Here is a 23,940-nt window from a genome sequence, read left to right on the forward strand (position 1 = left end):
TCTCGTTAAAAAAACAACATATTTTTCTATATTAAATGCAATGAACTTTTAAAAAAATATTAGACTTGTTAATGATGTTCCTGAGAGAAGTGTATTCGTTGTCCCTCACAAAAGATGAAAAAGCAAGCAAAGTGTGTTCAAGTGCATAGTTTAAAAACACAGAAAGTATTTTACCGATTTCAGAAAGGCAACTTTAATTAATCTTTAAAGAAACTTTTACTGATGTAGTTACTATTTTCCATTTAAATCAAATTGTAACAGCTTTGTGTATTCCTTTATACCCAAATGTATAAGTTAAAAAATGGGTGCTGCTATGCGGTCTACCGTCGTGTTTCTGCTATATCTTGCGGTCTACCGAGAGGTGTATAAGCTGTAATATTACTATGCCGATAAAGATTGTTTACAAATCATTTTTGAATGTATTTTTTAAAAACTTGTAGAGTTTGTGTAAGGTTTTAAAGGTCTAAAGTTAATAATTTTCGAAATATTTAAAATGACATATGAGATTTTTTACCAGTGTAGTGTCATTTTTAAATAATTTAATATCTTTGACATAGGTATATCAACATAATATACAATGTGATCACTATTTGCAAATTAATACAATTTTTTTCATTTTTTTAAATGGACACCTTGTATATGAGTATTGCTTTTTGTAGTAAATATTACAGGTTTTCTTTTGATATCAGGTTGTATGTACCTAGTATGTTTCGTTTTGTAAATATTTAAAAAAGAACTATATATTTTACGTTTTTGCGGATTTCTTATTACTAAACAGATAGGTACATTAAAATATCATATTTTATCATACTAATAAATATAGTTAATATGCATAAATTAATTATTCAATTAAATAAACGACCAATTTTAAAGTCTACCTTAGTAATTTTTCTACCCTAGCAGGTAGTGGACAGCAGGTAGTGGTAGAAAAATTAATCCGATGCGTACGATGCGGACCTGTTGGTAGGGGAGCCCAAGCGGGGATTGTTGCAGTTACTCGAGCGCGTCAGATTAACATATGGGAGAAACCTGGTACCCTGCAGATGCACCTCTACCATATATTAGCTCTTAACACAGGGGAGTTCGTTAAGGGGGGTCCGAAAAAAAATGTATCCTTAAAAATACTCGAAATTGTCAGATTAAGATAAGGTAAGTTAAGGGCATGCAAAACAGTGTATATTTCAAAAATCTGACGATTTGAGCGGGGCGTAAGGAAATGGGCGAGTTAAAAATTGTCACAAAAAAAAAGCGAATATTTCGCGAAATGAACGTCAGATCGAAAAACTAAAAAATACGTGTCCAATATTTTTCAAAAATCTATCGAATGATATCAAACGTGACCCCCCACGAAGAGGGGTGGGGGGTAAATTTAAAATTTTAAATACAAATCCCGCAATATTTCGCAAAATAAACATTAGATCGAAAAACTGCAAAATACACTTAATCAGTGTTTTTGAAAAATCTATCGAATGGTACTAAACACGACCCCCACGGAGGTGGAGTGGGGGGTTACTTTAAAATCTTAAATAGGAGCCCCAAATTTTTATTCCAGATTTGGATTTTTTACGTAAAAATAAGCCACTTTTATTCGAAACATTTTTGCAAATTATGGATAGATAGCGCTATAATCGGAAAAAACGATTGTTGGAAATGGAAAATTAAATTAAAAAATGGCAAGCGCCCACTAAAATGGAAAACTTTACTCAACTTTTTTTGGTTTTAGGACCTACTCTTCACAACCCAATAGGTCCCCTAAGCGCTCGAGTGACTGCACATTTAGCATACTTCGCTCCCCTACTATGTGGACGCTTCCCTTAAATCTCTAGTTAATTTTGTATGTAAACAAATATAGATAGTTATAACATGTTTTATTTATCTTGTCTGCTTTTTTATGACAATTTGGCGATTAATAATGTTTTTAATGTTTTTAGGGTATGTTGTATATACACAATTCAATGTTAGTTAGCCATGGTAATTTAAAGTCTTCAAACTGTGTCGTCACCAGTAGATGGGTGCTCCAAGTAACAGATTTTGGTTTGCCTGAAATGAGGCAGTGTGCAGAAAGTGATAGTATAGGTGAACACCAGTATTATAGAAGTAAGTTCCTGTATACAGTATGTCAATTTGGAAAGGTACCACCCCCCTATAATTTGGTATAAATAATCTAAAAACGTGCAAAAACACGTCAGATTTATTTGTGAGCCCCTCTAGCTGGGGCGGAGACAACCCTCAAAATCTTTAATGGAAAGGGGGTTGTGTGATACCTCATTTTAATTGTTCAACTACCTTTTCAAAAATACCACATACATTATATTTCTTTTCAGTACTTTTGGAAAAATCTTGGACTCAATACTACAAAAATTTTTAAATTCTGAACTCGATAAGTACTTAATATCTAAATATATACGGTTTTACTTGATTTTTTCAAAAATACTCCAAAAAATACTCAAAATACTCCAAAAAAAGATCAATTTGGATTTCAATACTCAAAAAAATTGTGAGTTTTGAACTCTATAGGTACTTTTCCAGTTTCACTTGATTACATTTAAAATTGCTTGACGTTTTCCAGATTTATTTTGGAAAGCTCCAGAAATCTTAAGACACCCTAGTCATTATCTTCGCGGGAACCAAAAGGCAGACGTCTACAGCTTTGCCATTATTCTTTACGAGATTCTCGGAAGAAAGGGGCCATTTGGCATCACTGGATATGAACCAAAAGGTAAGAATTTTTTTATGTGCATAAGGCTGATCTTAAAAACGGATGAATTTGCGATGTAGAATAACTTTGAAGCCATTTTTAAACATCCTAATTTTCAAGATGACTATTTTATTTTTTCTTAATTGTATATTTACAAATTGTCAAATCGTTTTTTGTGTTATTTTGAGAGTGGTCTGAGTATTAATTTCTCGGTTAGAGAATAGCTAGATACCTCATATAACGATTTTTTATATATTTGACGAAATGGCAGATGCAGAAAATCAATTATCACCCTCTTCGGTTGCGTTGGCCTCTGGAACGCCACAAAATATCTTCACCATTCGAAAAAAGCAGACTAGTGGATCGTTGGTATAGACAAAAGGGAAAGGATCTTCAGGATCTACCTCATCGTCATCGTCTGGTTCTGCAATACCTAGTTCAGCAAAAAAAAGAAAACTGGCGACACTGCTGCCAAAAAATGTCCGTAGTTTTCTACACCAGCTGATTAACTTTTGGCAGATCCTCATGGTCATATTTACTTTAACTCTTCAAAGGCTGACAAACATACTGGAACGACTGAACGAAAAGTGTACCATGTATGGCGTTTGATATTAAAATGAACTTAAAGAAAACCAAATTCATGGTCATTACAAAACATCCAAAAGACAACGAGACACTCCATATTAATAAGATCCAGATAGAAAGGGTAGACAAATACAATGATCTAGGAACATCGGTTAGTCAAAACGCAGAACAAACACAAGATATTAAAAGCCGTATATAAATAGCAAGGGTAAAATTTGTGAAAATGAAACATCTATTGTTTAGTAGAGACCTAAGAATGGATCTAAGGATAAGGCTGTTGCTCTGCTACGTTTTTACAACTTTGCTCTACGGATCTGAGGCCTGAACATTGAAGCCAATTAGAGATTAAGAAATTGGAACCTTTTGAGCGTTGGTGTTATCGAAGAATGCTACGAATATCATGGGTAGACAAAATTAGCAATATTGAAGTCCTTGATAGGGTTAATAAGAGGGAAGAAATTTTACAGACAATTATAAATTGAATGTTTCGGTCATAAATGAAATACGAATTAACAATACATTTTTCCCTCACAAAGAACAATACAAATACACTTTTGAAAACACTAGAGGACAAAGATCTATGATAGACTATATTCTGTCGAATAGAGAGTTACACCCGTCTCTAATCTTGGATGTAAGAGCACTAGCATCAGCAGAATACACCTCTAAGATTAAAGTCGAAAGCTTACAGGACGACTCCACAAGATACCTATTCCAAAAAAGACTAACGGAAAAAAGCAGCAACATGTATATCACAGAAAGTGACGGAGTCGAAGAAAGCTGGACAAAAATTAAGTCCAATATTTAGTCTCAGCCAAGGAAGTTCTTGGTGAAAGAAGCATTAATAAAAATAAATCGCTTCCAAGACGAAGAACTCCATGGAAAACACAAGAGGCATACGATAATAATTATAAAAATATAAGAAACGAAACACATTCAGTAGTAAGAAGAATAAAAAATTATCACTGGGAACATTTTTCGAAAGAAATGGAACATGATTTTTATGGTCTCCAAAAGGAAATATGGCGCTTTATAAGAGGTCAAAGAACGGAGGTAAAGGAACTAATAGAACCAAAACACATAGAAAAGGATACATGGATTGACTATATAAAAAAGCTAGATGAAAGCTAGAAAAATGATGCTAGAACCGGAAACACCAGAAATTACCACAAATGAAGATGTTAATATAAGTGCACAGGAAGTACGAAAAACACTCGAAAAGCTGAAGAACAGAAAAGCTGCAGGTAAGGATGGAATACCAAACGAATTACTGAAATATTGTGGAGCAGCAATGACAGAAAAATTGACAACATTAATTAACAAAATCATAAAACACAATAAAATACCGGAAGAGTGGAGAACGAGCGAACTAATTCTATTATTCAAAAAAGGAGATAAAAAGCAGCCAGAAAACTACAGAGGTATCAACTTGTTAAATACTACCCTAAAACTTACAACTAAAATCTTACAAGACGTAATGAATCAGCAGAGGATAAGTTTAGCAGATGAACAACAGGGTGTTCGTACTGGAAGATCGTGTACAGATGCAATATTCGTCATAAAGCAAATTACTGAGAAATCACTAGAGTATAATAGACCAGCATTTCTATGTCTGATTGACTTAAAGAAAGCACTTGACAGAGTAAGACTCAAAGATGTAATCCATCTTCTGTATAATAGAGAAGTCCCTCTAGATATCATAAAAATTATTGAGAGCATCTACCAAAACAACAAAATGGAAGTCAGAATAGATGGACAACTTACAGAACCTATAGATATAGGCAGCGGAATAAGACAGGGAGACTCATTGAGTCCTATGCTTTTCAATTTAATCATGGATGAAATCATCAAAAACGTCAACAAAGGAAGAGGATATAGAATGGGAAACAAAGAAGTAAAAATACTCTGCTACGCTGACGACGCAATATTGATAGCCCAAGATGAAGATAGTCTGCAAAGATTAGTCCACAGATTTAACATAAGAGCAAAAGAATTCAATATGACAATTTCATCTCAGAAAACCAAAACAATAGTAATCAGTAAAGAACCAATCAGATGCAAAATAGAAATTGATGGTATTAGTATTGAACAAGTAATGGAAGTAAAATACCTTGGAATTACATTGTCAAGTTACGGAGACCTAGACAAAGAAGTGAGAAATCAAGTACAAAAAGCAAATAGATTGGCAGGATGCCTTAATAACACTATATGGCGAAACCGACATATTAACACTGAGATGAAGTGAAGAATTTATAAACCTAGTGTAAGACCAATAATGACATATGCATCAGAAACAAGATCCGATACAGGCACAACACAAAGACTACTGGAAACGGCAGAGATGAGAGTACTGAGAAGAATTACAGGAAATACACTGAGATATCGAAAGAGGAGCGAAGATATTAGAAGACAATGTAACGTACAGTGTATAAACGAATGGACACTAAATAGAAAAAAAAAAGAATGGAATAACCACATAACGAGAATGTGGGAGACAGGTGTGGTCAAAATAGCACGAGATAAATCACCAATCGGCAGAAGAAGTATCGGCCGACCGCGCAAAAGATGGAGTGACAACCTTCCATAGAGGTATCAATCCACCAATGAACCAGCAGAATTGCTTATAAAGAGGAAGAAGAAGAAGAATATAGTAAGAAGTCCTCGTAATAGTCTGCTACGTTTGATTATAGAGGGCAAAACAAAAGGTAAAAGAAATGTAGGAAGAAGACGAACCTTCTGGTTATGAAATCTAAGGCAATGTTTGGCCATGGTTGGTCTGAGCTCTAACCAACTATTTAGAGCTGCTGTAAGTAAAATAAAAATGGCCATGTTGATATCCAATCTTCGATAGAAGATAGGATATGGTACCTTAAGAAGAAGATCCTCATGTAAAAGAATGACTTTGACATTCCAAAAAAATATTTTTCTAAAATGTACATTAACTCAACATAACAATGATGTTATTTCATTTCATTTCATCATAATACATCTCTCTGTTACACCAAAATTTATTCAAAATACTAAAATAAACTCGGAACTAGCCTGGGTATGACAAGCTTGTATGTTTTTTCAAACTTTCTGTATACAGCATATTATTTCTCGCGAAAAGTTTAATTATTTTAAAAGGTTGAAAGGGTTTTAAATATATCAAAAGGTTTGTGCACGTTTTCACTCTGCGAGTAGCATAATTAGGCTTATATCAAAGAAATATTTAAATGAAAATGGGAAAATTGCATGCATTCGACTAATTAGTTTTTTGAAGTTGAAACGACGTGAAATAAATGGGGTAAATTTAATTTTCACACAGCAAAAAGCTAATGACTAGCGTATAGTGGTGCCGCGTTTTTTGGCATCAAAAGTGCGACAGACAATAAACGTGTTCATGTATAAAATATTTACGTTCGAAAAAAAAAAAACGATCGAAAGTATCTACCAGAACAACACAATAAAAGTTAAAGTAAAAGAAGAACTAACTGACCCAATTGAAGCTGGCAATGGGTCCTGAGTCTTGTATTGTTCAACCTGATCATGGATGAAATAATAAAAAAAAAATAAGAACTAAAAAAGGATACCAAATTAGTATGGTATAGTTAGACCCAAACCCAGACATCCAAAGTGAAAGTTATCCTCCAACACCAAATTGTTCTATATGGTCCACATAATGTTCAGAAAAAAGTCACACCATTTTGAGCGTCGGGTTTGGGGGGAAAGGGGGGAGAAATCTGCAAATTCGTAGTTTTTTACGTTTTTCGTCAATATTTCTAAAACTAAGCGGTTTAGCATGAACAACCTTCTACACAAAATTGTTCTACATTAAATTTGAAATAAAAAAGGCCCTATGCATAACCCTTCTAAAATGAACGGTTCCAAAGTTACGGAGGTAGTATAGTTAATTGGTCCAAAAAAAGGCCTAACCCAGACATCCAAAGTAAAAGTTTTCCTTCAACACCAAATTGTTCTATATGGTCCACATATTGTTCAGTAAAAGGTTACACCATTTTGAGCGTCCGGTTTGGGGGGGGGGGAGATGGGGGAGAAATCGGTAAATTAGTAGTTTTTTTACGGTTTTCGTCAGTATTTCTAAAACCTTGCTTTAGCGTAAGGAATGTTCTATAGAAAAATGTTCTACATAAAATTTAAAACAAAAAAGGTTCTATACATAATTGTTATAAAATCAATGATTCCAGAGTTACGGAGGGTGAAAAGTGGAGGTTTTCGATACTTTTTATATTTACCGATTTCTCCCCCCTCTCCCCCCCAAACCCGACGCTTAAAATGGTGTGACTTTTTCGTGAACATTATGTGGATCATATAGAACAATTTGGTGTTGGAGAATAACTTTCACTTTGGATGTCTGGGGTTTTGGTATTAATAGTTATATCATAAATATTGTCCAAAAAATATAAAAAGTATCGAAAACCTCGACCTTTCGCCCTCCGTAACTCTGGAACCGTTAATTTTATAACAATTATGTATAGAACATTTTTTGTTTTAAATTTCATGTAGAACATTTTTGTATATAACATTGTTTACGCTAAAGCATAGTTTTAGAAATATTGGCGAAAAACGTAAAAAACCTACTAATTTACCTACTTCTCTCCCATCTCCCTCCCAAACCGGACGCTCAAAATGGTGTAACTTTTTATTGAACAATATGTGGACCATATAGAACATTTTAATGTTGGAGCAAAACTTTTACTTTGGATGTTTGGGTTAGGCCTTTTTTGGACCAGTTATACTATACTACCTCCGTAACTTTGGAACCATCCATTTTAGAAAGATTATGCATAGGACCTTTTTTATTTCAAATTTAATGTAGAACAATTTTGTATAGAGGGTTGTTCATGCTAAACCGCATAGTTTTAGAAATATTGACGAAAAACTTAAAAAACTACGAATTTACCGATTTCTCCCCCTCTCCCCCCCAAACCCGACGCTCAAAATGGTGTGACTTTTTTCTGGACATTGTGTGGACCATATAGAACAATTTGGTGTTGAAGGATAACTTTCACTTTGGATGTCTGGGTTATGCCATCTTTGGGATCAACTATACTATACTAAATAGGAGAAAAGCAACTTAAAATAATCTGCTATGCAGACGACGCAATACTAATCTCTCAAAGTAAAGATAATTTACAACGTATCCTGCGCCTCCATCGATTGTAAACCGGACACATTTGGACCAATTAGTTCCATTTTTGCTAATAAAACTATACAAGGAATCGAAAATGTCTTGGCCAGGTGTAGTGGTGTTTAGTGTATGGCAAAATAACATTTCTTCTTCAACTGATCCATTGAAACTCAACCTTACGAAGCATAATAAATTAGCTTTGTCAGCAATATCTGTACTTTCGTCTAATTGTAAAGAATAAAATTCATTGTCTTTCATAGCAGATATTAAACTACCCTTTACGTTAACAGACATTTCCTTGATTCGACGTGTCACTGTAGTGTTGGATAGGGGCATGTTACATATTCTGTTGATCTGGTTTTTCGTCAAACAGAAGTGACGAAATTATTTCTGCCACGGGCAAAATGGGGTTCTCGCCTGTTGTGTGCGGAGCGCTATTTTTTGCTATTAGCAAAGATAGCTGGTAAGGTCCCAACGCCACATTCTCCATATTCGACCGAGTCGAAATCAGTTCTTTGAAAAAACATCAAAGGTTTGTTGAAGGTTTCTAGATGTTTACCCATGTGCGGACGGCCTAAGAGCTACGCCGCGACCCACCTGAAATCCGCCCGCGACCCACTAGTGGATCGCGACCCACTAGTGGATCGCGACCCACCAGTTGGGAAACGCTGTGCTAGAGGGTGGTGGACATGTGATGGTTTGAATTAAAATCAGTTTAAAAATGATCGAACAGCCTTTGTAATCTTCCAGGGTAATCGTAAGACATAAAGTTATCTCGAAAACTTCCTGGATTAACATGTCATGCTTACCACAGTATTGACTCAGATTTGGTCTTCCTTTTAATCTAAATCCTGTTGAGCACTTGTGAAAAATGCTTGATAGACTCTCGTATAGCTGTACCATTGACCTATCAGCAGGTCAAAGATGTTCTTTTGTCATAAGGTAAAAATAAAATATTCTTGGGATATACAATTTTGCTGTCTGAAATGTGTCGCAAAAAATAATGTAGGAGAAAGAAGCACGTCTTATTAAGTTACCAATAAACTCTTCCTGGTCTCTCTGCATAGAGATTGTTGATAGTTTTTTGACACCCATTTAATATCTAAAGCACTAGGGGAGAGTTCTTAGTGGTAATTTAAGACATTTAAAAACATTTTCTACTGTTAAAATGTCGTCATTAGCAAGCACTAACTTAACTTATTTTGTTACATCCTTGTTAAAAATATTGCCCCACGTTGGGCGCCTAAATAAAAACAGGTTGTTGACGATTTTTCTTACAGTCAAAACGACCATAAACTCTTAAACACAATATTTGTAGTGCTATATTTCAAAAATTCTATTGTAATTCGTTGTTACAGAGATAGTAGATATGGTGAAGATACCGAATGGGGAGGAACCTTTCAGACCCGACGTACACGCATTGTACGATTCCGAATTAGGCTGTGATGATTATGTTATACAATGTATGAAAGACTGCTGGGCCGAAAATTTAGACGATAGACCGGACTTCGCTACTATACGGACGAGGTTGAAGAGAATGAAAGACGGAAAGTAAGTAGAAGCTTTTTGTCATTTTTTAACGAATACACTCATAGAAGCAGCATATTTTGTTCCATTTCAATCGATTTAACGAAGCAATGTTGCTAATTGTTGTCGTTCAACGTTCTTTCTTTTGTAGGAATAAGAATATTATGGATCAGATGATGGAGATGATGGTTACATACGCAAATAATTTAGAAGAACTGGTTAACGAACGAACGAGATTATTGTACGAAGAAAAGATGAAAACTGAGGATTTGTTGCATAGGATGTTGCCAAAGTATGTATAATTAACTTTTCTTTAGAAATGTCTAGATATTTCCATTAGGTGATAGCACACAATCAATGATTTAATCCTTTATGCCTTTATGGTAATGTTGCTATTACTTTAAATAGACAACTGTAGCCAGTAGACAACTATAATATATGTATAGCCAAGAAACTTCGAGGTGAGTCTTGTTTAGGCGGGATTTTTCTTGGCTGTGAATATATTATTGTAAGATATGTAGTCAAAACTATTAGTTAGCATGATAGACCAGGACAGATCTATTTTGAGGTGGATGTGAGATGTGGCATTCGGATTTTTGCAGATAAAGTTAGGTGACAACTTCAATAATAATAATTGACTTATGCTCCTTCTCAAATATGCTCGGAACATTAATAAAAAATTTAAATATTTAAAAATTTCGAAAAACATCGATTTTTTTCTACTTTCATTGCTTATAACTTTAAAATGATTTATTTTCGAACAAAGTAGTAGGGAAATAAAATTAAAGATAATTGGATTTTGTATGATATACGACTGGTTTAAAATGTCTTAAATTATTACTCTTTCTGCAAAATAGTAATAAATACAAAATAAGGGGGGAAAATAAGCCTGTTTTTATTCAATTTTTTTCAACCACTTTGGTTGCACTTCGGTTTGGTTGAACCTTCGTAATTCGCTTAGAAAATTCTTACAAGATACTTAAACCGTCCACCAAATTTCATTAAAATCGACCTAATAGATTTTGCATAATAATTTTGCAATCTTAATTTTTTTAAAGAAATTCAAATTTTTTAAAAGCCTTCTAAACAAAAAATAGACAATTCAGAAGTTTGCTAATTTTTTTACGTATAAAGAGGCGCTCTACCTATCTATTACACTTTACAGAATTAAAATCGGATTATTTAAGCGGCCTCAGCACTGTTTTAAAGTTATAAACAATTTTTTGACTTATAAACAAATACAGTGAGGACGTTTGAGTTGGAATAAATTCATTTTCACGAGAATGGGCGACTCTGGAGATAAATCCCGAAACAGGTCGATGTTTATTTTTAACTTATAATTTTTACGTGATGACGTAATCGATGATTTTTTTAAATGAGAATAGGGGTCGTGTGACAGCTCATTCGAAAGGTTATTCAATTCTCTATTCACTAATATAAACATTAACATAATTATTTATACAGTGTGCCCAATTTTTTCTTAATTAAATTAATTGAGACGAAAAGAAGAATGTATATAACTTATTTAATTCGAAATACATTTTACTGTTGTCCTAAAACAGGAAAAAATGTTTATTTGATAAATAACTATTGTTTTTCGCTTAAATTCAATATTAAAGTTGCCACTCTTAACAGTTTGAACATTAAGCGAAAAGCAATGTTTATTTTTCAAATTAACATCTTTTTCTGTTTTCTGACTGCAGTAAAATGTATTTTGCATTAAATAAATTATATAAGTACATTCTTCTTTTTGTCAATTAATTTAATTCAAAAAATTTTTTTGGGCACCCTGTATAAATAATTATGTTAATGTTTATATTAGTGAATACAAAATTGAATAGCCTTTCGAATGAGCTATCACACGGCCCCTATTCTCATTTAAAAAAAACATCGATTACGTCATCACGCCCAGATGGATGACGTTACTAGTATGATATATACATATACCAAAAAAATTAGAATTTAAAAATAAAAATCGACCTGTTTCGGGATTTATCTCCAGAGACGCCCATTCTCGAGAAAATGAATTTATTCCAACTCAAACGTCCTCACTGTATTTGTTTATAAGCCAAAAAATTAACTTAACTTAATAACTTTAAAACAGTGCTGAGGCTGCTTATATAATCCGATATTAATTCTATGAAGTGTTTTAGATAGGTAGAGAGCCTGTTTATATGTAAAAAATAGCAATCTATTTTTGTTATATATCAATATAATTTTGACAATCAATAGTCTACTTTTTGTTCAGAAAGTCTTTAAAAAATTTGAACTTTTTAAAAAAAATTTAGATTGCAAAATTATTGTGTAAAATCTGTCAGGTCGATTTTAATGAAATTTGGTGGACGGTTTAAGTATCTTGTAAGAATTTTCTAAGCGAATTACGAAGGTTCTAAGTGCAACCAAAGTGGTTGAAAAACATTGAATAAAAACAGGCTTATTTTGCCCCCTTATTTTGTATTTATTACCATTTTGCAGAAAGGGTAATAATTGAAGACATTTTTAACCAGTCGTATATCATACAAAATTCAATTATCATTATTTTATTTCCCTACGACTTTCTTCCAAAGTGCATCGTTTTAAAGTTATAAGCAAAGAAAGTAGAACAAAATCGATGTTTTTCGAAATTTTTGAATATTTTAATTTTTTTTATTAGTGTTCCGGGCATATTTGAGAAGGAGCATAAGTCAATTATTATTACTGAAGGTGTCACCTAACTTTATCTGCAAAAATCCGAATGCCACCTCGCACATCCAAAAATAGACGTTTTTTTACAGATCCGCCCTCGTCTATGATCCTTCGATCATTAAAACGAGTTATTTGCATATTTAAAAATTTTAGGTTTCTCGCCAATGACATTGTTACCTATTCTTTGTATTTTTAGACCTGTAGCACAAAAACTAACCAAAGGACTCGGCATCGAGCCCGAATCATTCGACTTGGTCACCATTTACTTCAGCGACATCGTCGGTTTCACCGCGTTGTCGGCAGAAAGCACGCCCTTGCAAGTGGTTAATTTTCTCAATGATCTCTACACAGTATTCGACAGCATCATCAAGGGCTACGACGTCTACAAGGTGGAAACAATCGGTGATGCCTATATGGTGGTAAGTAAATCAGCTAGTTACACCATTACGGAACCACAAAAATAAAATGTCCTCATATCTGGGGAAAAACGCAGCATTTTAAAGTAAAAACGAGTCATTTTTACATATTTTTCACCAGATCTGGGGAAATTGTGAAAAACATGTAAGGTCCATTCTGGTCATTTTACGACATCCGATCGACTCCTTGCGGAACATCCGTTTACATTTATCAAACGGGGGTGACGTATGAGACGTTGTGAGAGAGGGAAGGAGTTAAAGAGTACTAGAGAGAAAGAGACATAGAAGAGGATCTATGAAACAACCGAACGAAGTGGCGATTGGAAGTCGTAAAACGGCGGAGAACGTTATAAACCGACGCGACGTGTAGTAGTAGGGGTCATCCATAAACTACGTCGTTGAGAAGAGGGAGGGGAGGGGGCTTGCTTATTACGACGGAGTACGACAGGGAGGAGGGGGGTATGAGTGCCCATTCGACGTCGTTTAATATATTGGTATATTTAAATTTGTCGCTGTTGTGCATATAAAAATATTTTTTTACTAGCTTCTACCAGCATTAAAGTATCAGATATTCATATAAAAACGTATAGTTTTTAATATGAAATTGAAAATCAAACAAAACGTTTACGAATAAATATACCTTTGTTAAAATTAAAAAGAATAATTCTATTATAGATACTTTTATCGCATCTGTATCTATATTTAATCGCTTCTAGGCTTCTATATTATACAGAATACAGAACAACGTCTGGAAGCAAAAAAATTTAAATTGTTAGTTCATTTATGTGCTGCATACTGTGTGTGAAACAACAGTTCTGAAAGAACGAATAGAAATAAAATATATTATTGTGTTCTATTTAGCTAGTAAGTCGTATTTATACTTTAGAAGAAATGGCATCGAAATCAAAACAAAATAAATATAAAGATTTATATGATGCCGTTAAGAAAGCATACCCCGCAAAATCTTGGTCCAATGCTATTTAAATGCATTAATTTTTTTTTCGAATACTAAGAAAACTAATAAAGATTTTTGAAAAATTTAAACGTAGATTGAAAGACTGCATTATTGCCGAGGGCTAAAAGTTCCTGAAAACATCTACAATGTTTATTTTAATAAGTTACAGGGGTGAAAAAAAAGAGAAAATTTTGTCTGATTTTTCATTTCAAATATTTCATTCAAAAGAAACCTTTTGTTTATTCTAAGGGACTTTCAACCATCGGTAATAATGTAATCTTTTATTCTGCGTTTAAATTTTTCAAATATATTTATTAGTTTTCTCAGGATTCGAAAAAAATTAATGCATTTAAATAGCATTGGACCAAGATTTTACGCCTACCCCTCATACTAGATTAAAAAAAACAGAAATATTTTTTTTTAATCAATGAAAGGGGGGTCATGAGTTGGAACGACGACGTCGTCATGAGGGGGGGGTCGTCTCTAAACGACGAATTACGACGGAGGGGGGAGGGTATTAAAAAGTTCAAATTTTTTACGACGTAGTTTATGGATGCTCCCTTAGTAGTAGTATTGAAAACGAAAAGTTTTCAGTGTTTTATTATTATATAAACGATTTTTGTTAAACGTAAACTTTGTGTAGGTGTCTGGCTTACCTATAAGAAACATGAACAGACATGCCGGTGAGGTGGCGTCTATGGCTTTGGACCTACTAGCAGCTGTCAAAAATCACCAAATACCTCATAGGCCGGGTCATTCGTGCTGTATACGCATCGGCATTCATACAGGTCAGTAATAAATACCTTTTTGAACCTCATAATACATATTATTTATATTTGCCTTCTTTACCATTAATTATACAGGGTGATTGATTAGTAGGGTAAAGCTCAATAGCTCCGCTATAGTAATAGATAGCAATAAAAGTTAATAACAAAAATTTTAGCCACCTTTGAGCTTCACATTACAAAATTAGTTAGAATGTTACAGGGTGTTCGATAACACAGTGGCAGACCTAACTTATGTTTTTTTAAATGGAACACCCTATATTTTATTTTATATTCGAAATCCTGTTAACTTCTCCATCACAAAAATATAAAGGTTTGTAATGTTATACCGGGTATTTACAAAGTTATAACCAATTTTGTATGAAAATCGTAACAAGTTCAACTCCCTGTATAAATAAAAATAAGCACAACAGGAATGGTTTATTAATGCCATATTTTTTATTTATTGTCAAAATTTTTAAGAATTATTGATATTGCTAATTTTCTTTATATCAAATACAGGGTGAGTCAAAACGCAAGTACATTATTTTCTCAGTAATGTTTAATGGAACACCCTGTATTTTATATCATTATTGAAAAGTAAAATTAACTTACTTTAATTTTTATATAACATTCCCTATGTCCAAATTTATTAGTTTTCGAGATATTTTCATTTTTCAGAGCAAATTATTTTAGGTGTTTAAATTTATCTAAATTTTAAGTAAGCCATGACTGAATTGACAATTGAAGATTACCGATTATCAATCCGGTAATCAATGTAACACTGTAGCAAATAAAGAAATAAAAATAATTTATTAGTAATACATTTTACAAACAAAAACACAACCACTACATGCAACATTTTTGAAACAATTAAAAACTATCTTTTTATGTAAATGCAACAAATAAACAAAGAAAATTAGAAATAAATTTTATAAAAAAACACACAAACACTACAATATTTTATGAAGACAATTAAACACTACTTTTGTATGTAAATGTAACAATGTAACAAATAAAGAACGAAACATAATTTATCAGTAATACATTTTGCAAAAAAACATGTTTGAAAAATTAGAAGCTACTTTTAATAAAATATTTTTAATATTTAATTACATAAGGTGTTCAAAATTATCTCCTAACACATTTATATACGCCTAAAAACGATCATTGAATGAGCTACTTACTCTACGGAGCATTTGTAAATTAACACATCGAAATACACTTTGTATTCTATTTTCCATATCATCCCTTGTTGTTGGTGGTATTTTATAAACTTCATTATTAACGTAACCCCAAAAAAAGCAGTCCAGTTTATTAAATTCTGGTGATTTGGGTGGCCACGCTACTGGTCCATTGAAAAATGAAAATATCTCGAAAACTAATAAATTTAGCCATAGGGAATGTTACCTAAAAATTAAAGTACGGTAATGGTACTTTTCAATAGTGGTATAACATACAGGGTGTTCCATTTAAAATTACTGAGAAAATAATGTACTTGCGTTTTGACTCACCCTGTATTTGATATAAAGAAAATTAGCAATATCGACCATTCTTGAAAATTTTGACAATACGTTAAAAAATATGGCATTAATAAACCATTGTTGTTTTGCTTATTTTTATTTATACAGGGAGTTGAACTTGTTACGATTTTCATATAAAATTGGTTATAACTTTGTAAATACCCTGTATAACATAACAAACCTTTATAATTTTGTGATGGAGAAGTTAACAGGATTTCGAATTTAAAATAAAATATAGGGTGTTCCATTTAAAAAAACATAAGTTTGTTCTGCCACTGTGTTATCGAACACCCTGTAACATTCTAACTAATTTTGTAATGCGAAGCTCAAAGGTGGCTAAAATTTTTGTTATTAACTTTTATTGCTATCTATTACTATAGCGGAGCTATTGAGCTTTACCCTACTAATCAATCACCCTGTATAGACCATCTGATATATTATATTGCTTTCTAGGATTTTAAAGTGACTAAATTCATAAGAAACTGTACAATACTTGTTTTTATTTGCACTTAAAGCACATAATGCACACTATCATTATCCTACTGATTTCGCCACTTATTTTTAAAGGTCCTGTAGTCGCTGGTGTAGTAGGTTTGACGATGCCAAGGTACTGCTTGTTTGGCGACACAGTCAACACAGCATCTCGAATGGAAAGTAACGGAGAGCCTCTCAAGATACACATCAGCGCCCAATGTAAAGAAGCTCTGGATAAACTTGGAGGTAATTTGCTAAAAGTGTAGCACAATTTTAGTAACTCTTTGCTGTTGTTTTGGTCACTTGTACAACGGACTTTTTATAGGTTACACCGTGGAGGAAAGGGGTATAGTGAGTATGAAAGGAAAAGGAGAGGTTAAGACGTACTGGTTGACGGGAGCGACGGAGCTAGCGATACAGAGGCGCGAGGTCGATCTGGCTGAGTTACCTCCGTTATTTTGTCGACCTAGAAAGAGTCCAAAGCTTAATTCGGATTCTAGACAGCCATCTGTGTGTATAGGATTCGAAGGCCTGCACAGTAGACGGCATTCTAGTGTACCGAGAGGTAAGTGGAAATATTTAGGTATTATTTTGTTGATTCCATAGTACAAACTATTATTATTTTTTGGTGGCAGATGCTCTTCATGAACATTTATATATTTATTATAGTTTTTATTTTTTTTTAATATGTAAAGATGATGTAAAGTTGTCAAAGTTAAAATTTGTTAGTTTATTTTGTTCTTTAGTCATATTTGCATAGACACGTCTACAAAACTGCCCTACTGAAGATAAAACAATTTTTGAACGGTTGAACACCAGGACGAAAATATTTTTTTCTTTCGTGAAATCCGCGTTCATAAATATTCCGAGGATTCCATAGGAAACTCAATGTAAAATTCTAAACTGTTGAATTCCTGCTTCCCTAATTATTTTACATCAAAAGACCTTAGAAACTATTTGTAGAGGATTGAAATCTGTATTGAAAACAACTGTTAAAATTGTTCTACGAATTAAACATATTCCAAAATTTTGTAAAAATGTAATACATTTTTTTCAGTTTTTCAGCCCAAAATTAGGCCAAACACATTGCAATAATGTGTCACAATGAAGTTCTTCTTCTCTTCATTTGAATGGCCTTAGCTACTAGGGCTATCCGGCCAGGATCCGTGAATATAGACTTGAATATTCAAGAGCCGTACCTGAGGTACATCTGGGCTTAAGCTCATAGCTCCTGAATCTGAAATAATTAAGAGCTAAAAAAAAAACTTTGTAATTGTTTATAAGTTCCATAACTAAAGTTCTACTATTAATGGTCTAGTACTACCACGCAAAACCGCACTAAGCACAAAGCACATGCATTGCAAGCAAGCATAAAGTCTAAAGTTTTAAGCAAGCTACACACGAGTCATTGTTGATGTTAAAAACTTTTGCACTGCGATTAATGTCTTTGAGTTTAAATTTTTAAACAACACATCAGTTAATGTCGGATCACGTTCTAGTTCCCTTCTAAGCAACTGGGACTCTCTTTGGAACCTAGTACATTCCAATAAAACATGTTGTAAAGTTCCTACACTGCCACATAAACACTGGTTTGAATTCACTACCTTCAATCTAAATAAATGTACAGGAACACTACAATGTCCACTTCTCATACGACACATTTGTGTGATTATACCTCTCCCCAGGTTGGGAAATTTTGTAAACCATGCCTTTTTATATGGAACTGTAACTTGTGAGCAATAAGTAATTCCTTTTGCCTGTCCTATTTGTTGGAAACGATTTTCCCAACCAATCCATAGATTTTCTTTATATTTAATTTGAAAATCTTTAAAGTGGGCCTTTGGTTCTTCACTAATAGGCAGCTTTCTTCCAAGATTCGCAAGATGGTCAGCTCTATCATTCCCAATAATTCCAGTGTGACTTGGAATCCATGCAAATTTAATTTCTCTTTGTTGTTCATCAAATTCACATAGTTTTTGTTTTAGTTGGAGAGTTTGTGAGTCTATTGCCGCCTTGTAGCTTGGTCTTGTGATTTTTTCTAGAGCACTTTTAGAATCACTACAGATGAGGCACTTTGTAAAATTATTCTGTTGGATTAACTCTAATGCTTTTTTAATGGCAAATACTTCTGCTGAGCAAATTGAATTAGCGGATGGTAATCTTGCTGTTAACTGTGTTCTCTCGTTAAGGTATATCCCAATACCTACATTACCTTGTTTATCTTTGGATCCATCTGTGAAAATAAGTTTATATTCTGACCAGTTATTGAGGTACCATTCCATAAACTTGGTTTGGTTATTTGCCTCTTTGCCCATATTGACAGTTTCATAAGCCATAGGAGAAATCTGAATATTAAGTGGAAAGGAGTGACAAGGAAATAAGGAGCTATGTGCTACCTCATGAATTTCATGTAAAGTATTCTGGAAAGCAGCCAGTATTGGTGGGAAATATTTTCTTCTCCAAAAACTAAAGTAACCCATAAAAACATTGTGAAATTGCTCAATTGAGGCATATATTGGGTTGTCATAGGCTACTACTTTTAAAATGAATTTAGATGCTAGCCATATTCTTCTAAGATCTAACGGTGTTTCTCCACACTCTGACAAAATTATATGAACTGGAGAAGACCTCATAAATCCCCCTACCACTCTAAGAGCTCTATACTGAACCTTATCCAATTTTGCAAGTAGAGAACGTGCACAACCTCCCAGAAAAATAGATCCATAGTCAAGATGTGATCTAATGTATGCCTTATATAGAGTGAGTAAAGTTGCAGGATGTGCTCCCCACCAAGTTCGACACAAACAACGAATAATATTGACTCCACTGGAAGCCCTCAATGCCATCTTTTCAATTTGACTTCTCCAAGAAAGGGAACTATCTAGAATAACTCCCAAATGAGAAACTTCTTGTTTCCAATCTAAACGTGTGTTATTCACTGATATTAGTGAATTCGGAATATTATTCCTATTTCTATCAAAAAAAATTGCTTGACTTTTGCTAGATGACAGACACATTCCCATATCATGAAGTTTATTAGAAATACTTTCTACTGCACCATTTAATTTTTCCACAACATCCACCCAGCTGTTACCGGAGCAATAGAGGGCAACATCGTCTGCATACTGAGTAATTAGAACATCCTCTGGCACACAAAATGAGATTATATTGATGACAATATTAAATAGTACTGGACTCAAAGGGGAACCCTGAGGAAGGCCCACATTGGTAGTTCTTGGTCCTAGCAGATTTAAGGAAATGGGATCACGAACAGACACCAAACGATTAGTCAATAAATGTTTAACCAATTCAATAAGGAACAATGGCAAGTTGAGATCTCCCAAAGCGTCCAATAATTGGATGATTGACACTTTATCATATGCAGAAGAAATGTCTAACATAACAGCAGCTGCTGGTTTCCTTTTTGAGATATTCATTGAGATTTCATTGACCAGATGAATTAAGTTTTCAGACTCCCCTCTACCTTTACGAAAGCCAGTCTGGAAAGGCGATAGGATCATAAAATGTTCTACATACCAATCTAACCTTATTTTTATCATGTTCTCTAAAAGTTTACTAACACACGATGATAAAACGATTGGTCTCCAGCCCGAAAGACAATTTATATTTTTATTGGGTTTGGGAATTAAACACACTGTTTGTGATTTCCATTGAGTGGGAATATGCATTCCCTCCTTTAAACATAAATTGAAAAATTTTAACAGGAACTTGATTGCTGACTCTGGAAGATGTTGCAACATAGAAAATGTTATACCATCCTGGCCCGGCACAGTATCCTTTCGTTCAACCAAAACCAATGAAAGTTCGTTTAAAGTGAAGAGTTCACACTCGATAGTATTAGATTTCACTGGGTGAGACGCAATGTCCTCAAATACAGGTGGAGTCAATGAACAAAGCATTTCCTCCCCTAACGATGAATTACTAGGAGTTCTAACTGAGGCTTTAGTGAAAGCCTTATGGAAACTTCTCACTTTTCTCCACATTACTGATATTGGAGTATCAGGTGAAATTGTGGAACAAAACACAACAAATGATTTTTTCTTTTTGGATATAAGTTCTTTTTTACAATGTGCCCTAATTTTTTTAAAATTAATGAAGTTTTCTAAAGAAGGTACCTGTTTGAACTTCTTGACTGCCTCCCTCTTTGATTTAATTAAAACTGAACACTCTTCATCCCACCAAGGTAATTGTGGTTTATGGAATCCAACACGCTTTTTCTTAGGGATGAACCTGTTTGCTGCGTCTAATATTAGGTTTTGAAAATCTGTGTAAGACTCATTAGGGATGTTGTTAATGTTAGACTCAATATATTGGTTGAATTGTTCCCAATTGGCTTTTTTCACATTAAAGATACTGCGATCTTGAAGAGGGTCATTTCCTTGGGGACTATTTCTATCCTGCCCGTAACACACTACAAAAGGAAAGTGATCACTTGCTTCTATCTCTGGAAAAACTTCCCAGAGGCAGTCCACAGCCAAACCTGGAGATGCTATAGCTACGTCAGGGACACTGTTTGAGTGAGGCGGTGAGATTCTTGTCGCCTCACCTGTATTGAGAAAACACAAGTTATCCTCCTCCAAAAGATCTGCAAGGCGATTGCCGTTCGGATTGTTAGATGATGAACCCCATAAAGAATGTTGGCAATTCAAGTCACCTATGAAGAAAAACGGTTTATCACACATTTGAACCAATTCTCTAAAGATCTCCTTACGAAAACGAACATCTGGTGTCTTATACGATCCTATAATAAAAATTTTTTCAAATTTGATAATGATAGCCTGCCATTTTTCAGGCAAGTGAATATGTGAAATGTCTATCCTATCAGCTGCCAGAGACTGATGAATAAGTACAGCTATTCCACCCCATCCATCAATCCTATCATCCCTATAGCAGTAAAAATTGGGAATATGCAAGTGCTGTGAAAATTTCAGATGTGTTTCATTTAGAAGAATGATATTAACATCATATTCGTTAAGAAACACCATTCGATCTTGCTTATTGTTAAAGAAACCATTAATATATATATATAGTTTAGCTCTCCAGGCCTAGAAGGCCCATGGCTTGGTTTACTATTCCTTTCCAATCTCTCCTATTTGCTGCTTTATTTTTCCAATTTGTGATTTTCAGTTCTTCTATGTCTTTTTCAACATCTTTCTTCCATCTGGTTTTCGGTCTACCTTTCTTCTTCTTTCCTCCTATTCCTCCCGTTAGTATTTTTTTGGGAAGTCTCGTGTTTGGCATCCTTTGGATATGTCCCAACCATCTCAGTCTTTGTGATTTTACGATCCCTACTATGTTTGGTTCACCATACATCCTCTCCAATTCCACATTTGGTCTTCTTATCCACATTCCATTCCATATCTTTCCGCCAAATATTTTTCTTAGGACTTTTCTTTCCCATACTTTAAGCATGACTTGCTCGGATTTGTTCATCGTCCATGTTTCACTGGCATACAAGACTATAGGTCTTATCACTGTCTTGTATATTCTTATCTTAGCCCCTCTAGATATGTTCTTATTTCTCAATAAGTTGTTTAGAGCAAAGATACAACGATTACCAGCCATAATTCTCGCTTGGATTTCTTCTTTTATATTTGGTCTCCTAGTGAATGTCGCTCCTAGATATTGGAATCTCTCTACTTCCTCGAATTTATATATTTTTGCCTCTGTGTTTATTGTCAGGTATTGTCCTTGTGTGTATTCTCGTTTTGTCCATTCCATATATTTAGTCTTTTCTTCGTTTATGTATATCCCTTTCTTTCTTCCTATCGCCTCTAGTCTTTTTAGTATTTCTTGTAATTCTTGTTTGCTTCTGGCTATCATTACTATGTCATCAGCGAATGCCAAGCATTGGTGTTTTCGTTGGTATACAAGTCCTGTCCTGTTAATTTCGGCTTCTCTGATGACTATTTCAAGAAGGATACTAAACAACAGTGATGACAGTGGGTCTCCTTGTCGTACCCCTTCACCGACCCTAAACTTATCTGTTTCCTTTCCATTTATTTTAACCCTGTTCTCTGTTTCTCTGAGTGTAACTTTTACCATCTTTATTAATTTTTTACTAATTCCAATTTCACATAGTGCTTTGTATATTTCTTTTCGCTTAACTCTGTCAAAAGCTTGTTTAAAGTCAATGAATAGGGCCATTGTAGATTTTCCGTATTCGTAGCTTTCCGCTTGTATCTCACGCAGCAGGAAAATTTGATCCACCGTGCTGCGTCCTCTTCTGAATCCACATTGATATTCTCCTATGTCATTATCTATCTTTTGTGTTATCTTGTCTTTTATATGTACTGCAAGTATTTTATATGCAACGTTTAGTAGGGCTACTCCCCTGTAATTATGGCATAAACTTTTGTCGCCTTTTTTGTGAATTGGACACAGTGTGGCTTCAGTCCATTCTTTTGGTATGTGTTCTTGTTCCCAAATTTCTTTTATCAGCTTTTCCAAATGCTTAATTAGTACTGGTCCTCCATATTTAAACATTTCAGCTGTTATTTCATCCTTACCTGGGCTCTTGTTTTTCTTTAGTTTTTCTATTATTTCTTTTATTTCTTTTTCATTAGGCGGTCTTTCCTGCATTTCTTCTTGATCAATATTTTCATTCGGTCCTTCTTCTTCTTCTTCTGCATATTCTGTTGTGGGAATTTCATTTAGAAGCTCTTCGAAGTATTCTCTCCATCTGCTCAGTATTTCTTCGTCGCTTACTAAATTCCTTCCATTTTTGCTTTTGTAGTGTACAGGTTTTCTTTGGAACCCCTTTTTCTCATTTTTTACTCCTTGATATAAGTTCCTGACTTCTCCATTTTTATAGTTTTCTTCTATGCATTTCAATTTATCTTCGTTGTACTTTCTTTTCTTTACTCTTATGATTCTTTTAGTTCGTTTTCTTTGTTCGTTGTATTGTATCTCCATCTCTGGTGTTTTCACTTGCATCATTTTGAGTCTTAACTTATTTCTTTCATCCAGTTCTATTTTACATTCTTCATCAAACCATTCTTTGAATCCATCTTTTATATTTCTATTACTGACTTGCGCTGCTTTGGTCATACATACTTTTATTTGCGTCCATTTTTGTTCGATGTTTTCATTTTCTGCAATATTTTCCAGTTCTCTAGTGACTAGTCTTTCATATTTACTTTGTTCTTCTTCTGACAGTAG

The 23,940-nt window shown here is 33.9% G+C and overlaps 1 protein-coding gene across 3 annotated transcripts in view; it reads left to right on the forward strand.

The window, feature by feature from the left end:
- LOC114325468 (receptor-type guanylate cyclase Gyc76C-like) overlaps positions 1–23,940 on the forward strand; it is a 435,588-nt gene that overhangs the window by 383,268 nt on the left and 28,380 nt on the right. For all 3 annotated transcript variants that reach the window (XM_050648929.1, XM_050648932.1, XM_050648931.1), the window contains exons 14-21: positions 1,932–2,097; positions 2,570–2,719; positions 9,773–9,965; positions 10,093–10,233; positions 12,823–13,045; positions 14,641–14,785; positions 16,852–17,004; positions 17,084–17,323. In XM_050648929.1, coding sequence (XP_050504886.1) covers positions 1,932–2,097; positions 2,570–2,719; positions 9,773–9,965; positions 10,093–10,233; positions 12,823–13,045; positions 14,641–14,785; positions 16,852–17,004; positions 17,084–17,323 — 1,411 coding nt within the window. The remainder of the gene's footprint in view (positions 1–1,931; positions 2,098–2,569; positions 2,720–9,772; positions 9,966–10,092; positions 10,234–12,822; positions 13,046–14,640; positions 14,786–16,851; positions 17,005–17,083; positions 17,324–23,940) is intronic.

Source organism: Diabrotica virgifera, chromosome 4, assembly GCF_917563875.1.
Source record: "Diabrotica virgifera virgifera chromosome 4, PGI_DIABVI_V3a".
Lineage (NCBI taxonomy): Eukaryota > Metazoa > Arthropoda > Insecta > Coleoptera > Chrysomelidae > Diabrotica > Diabrotica virgifera.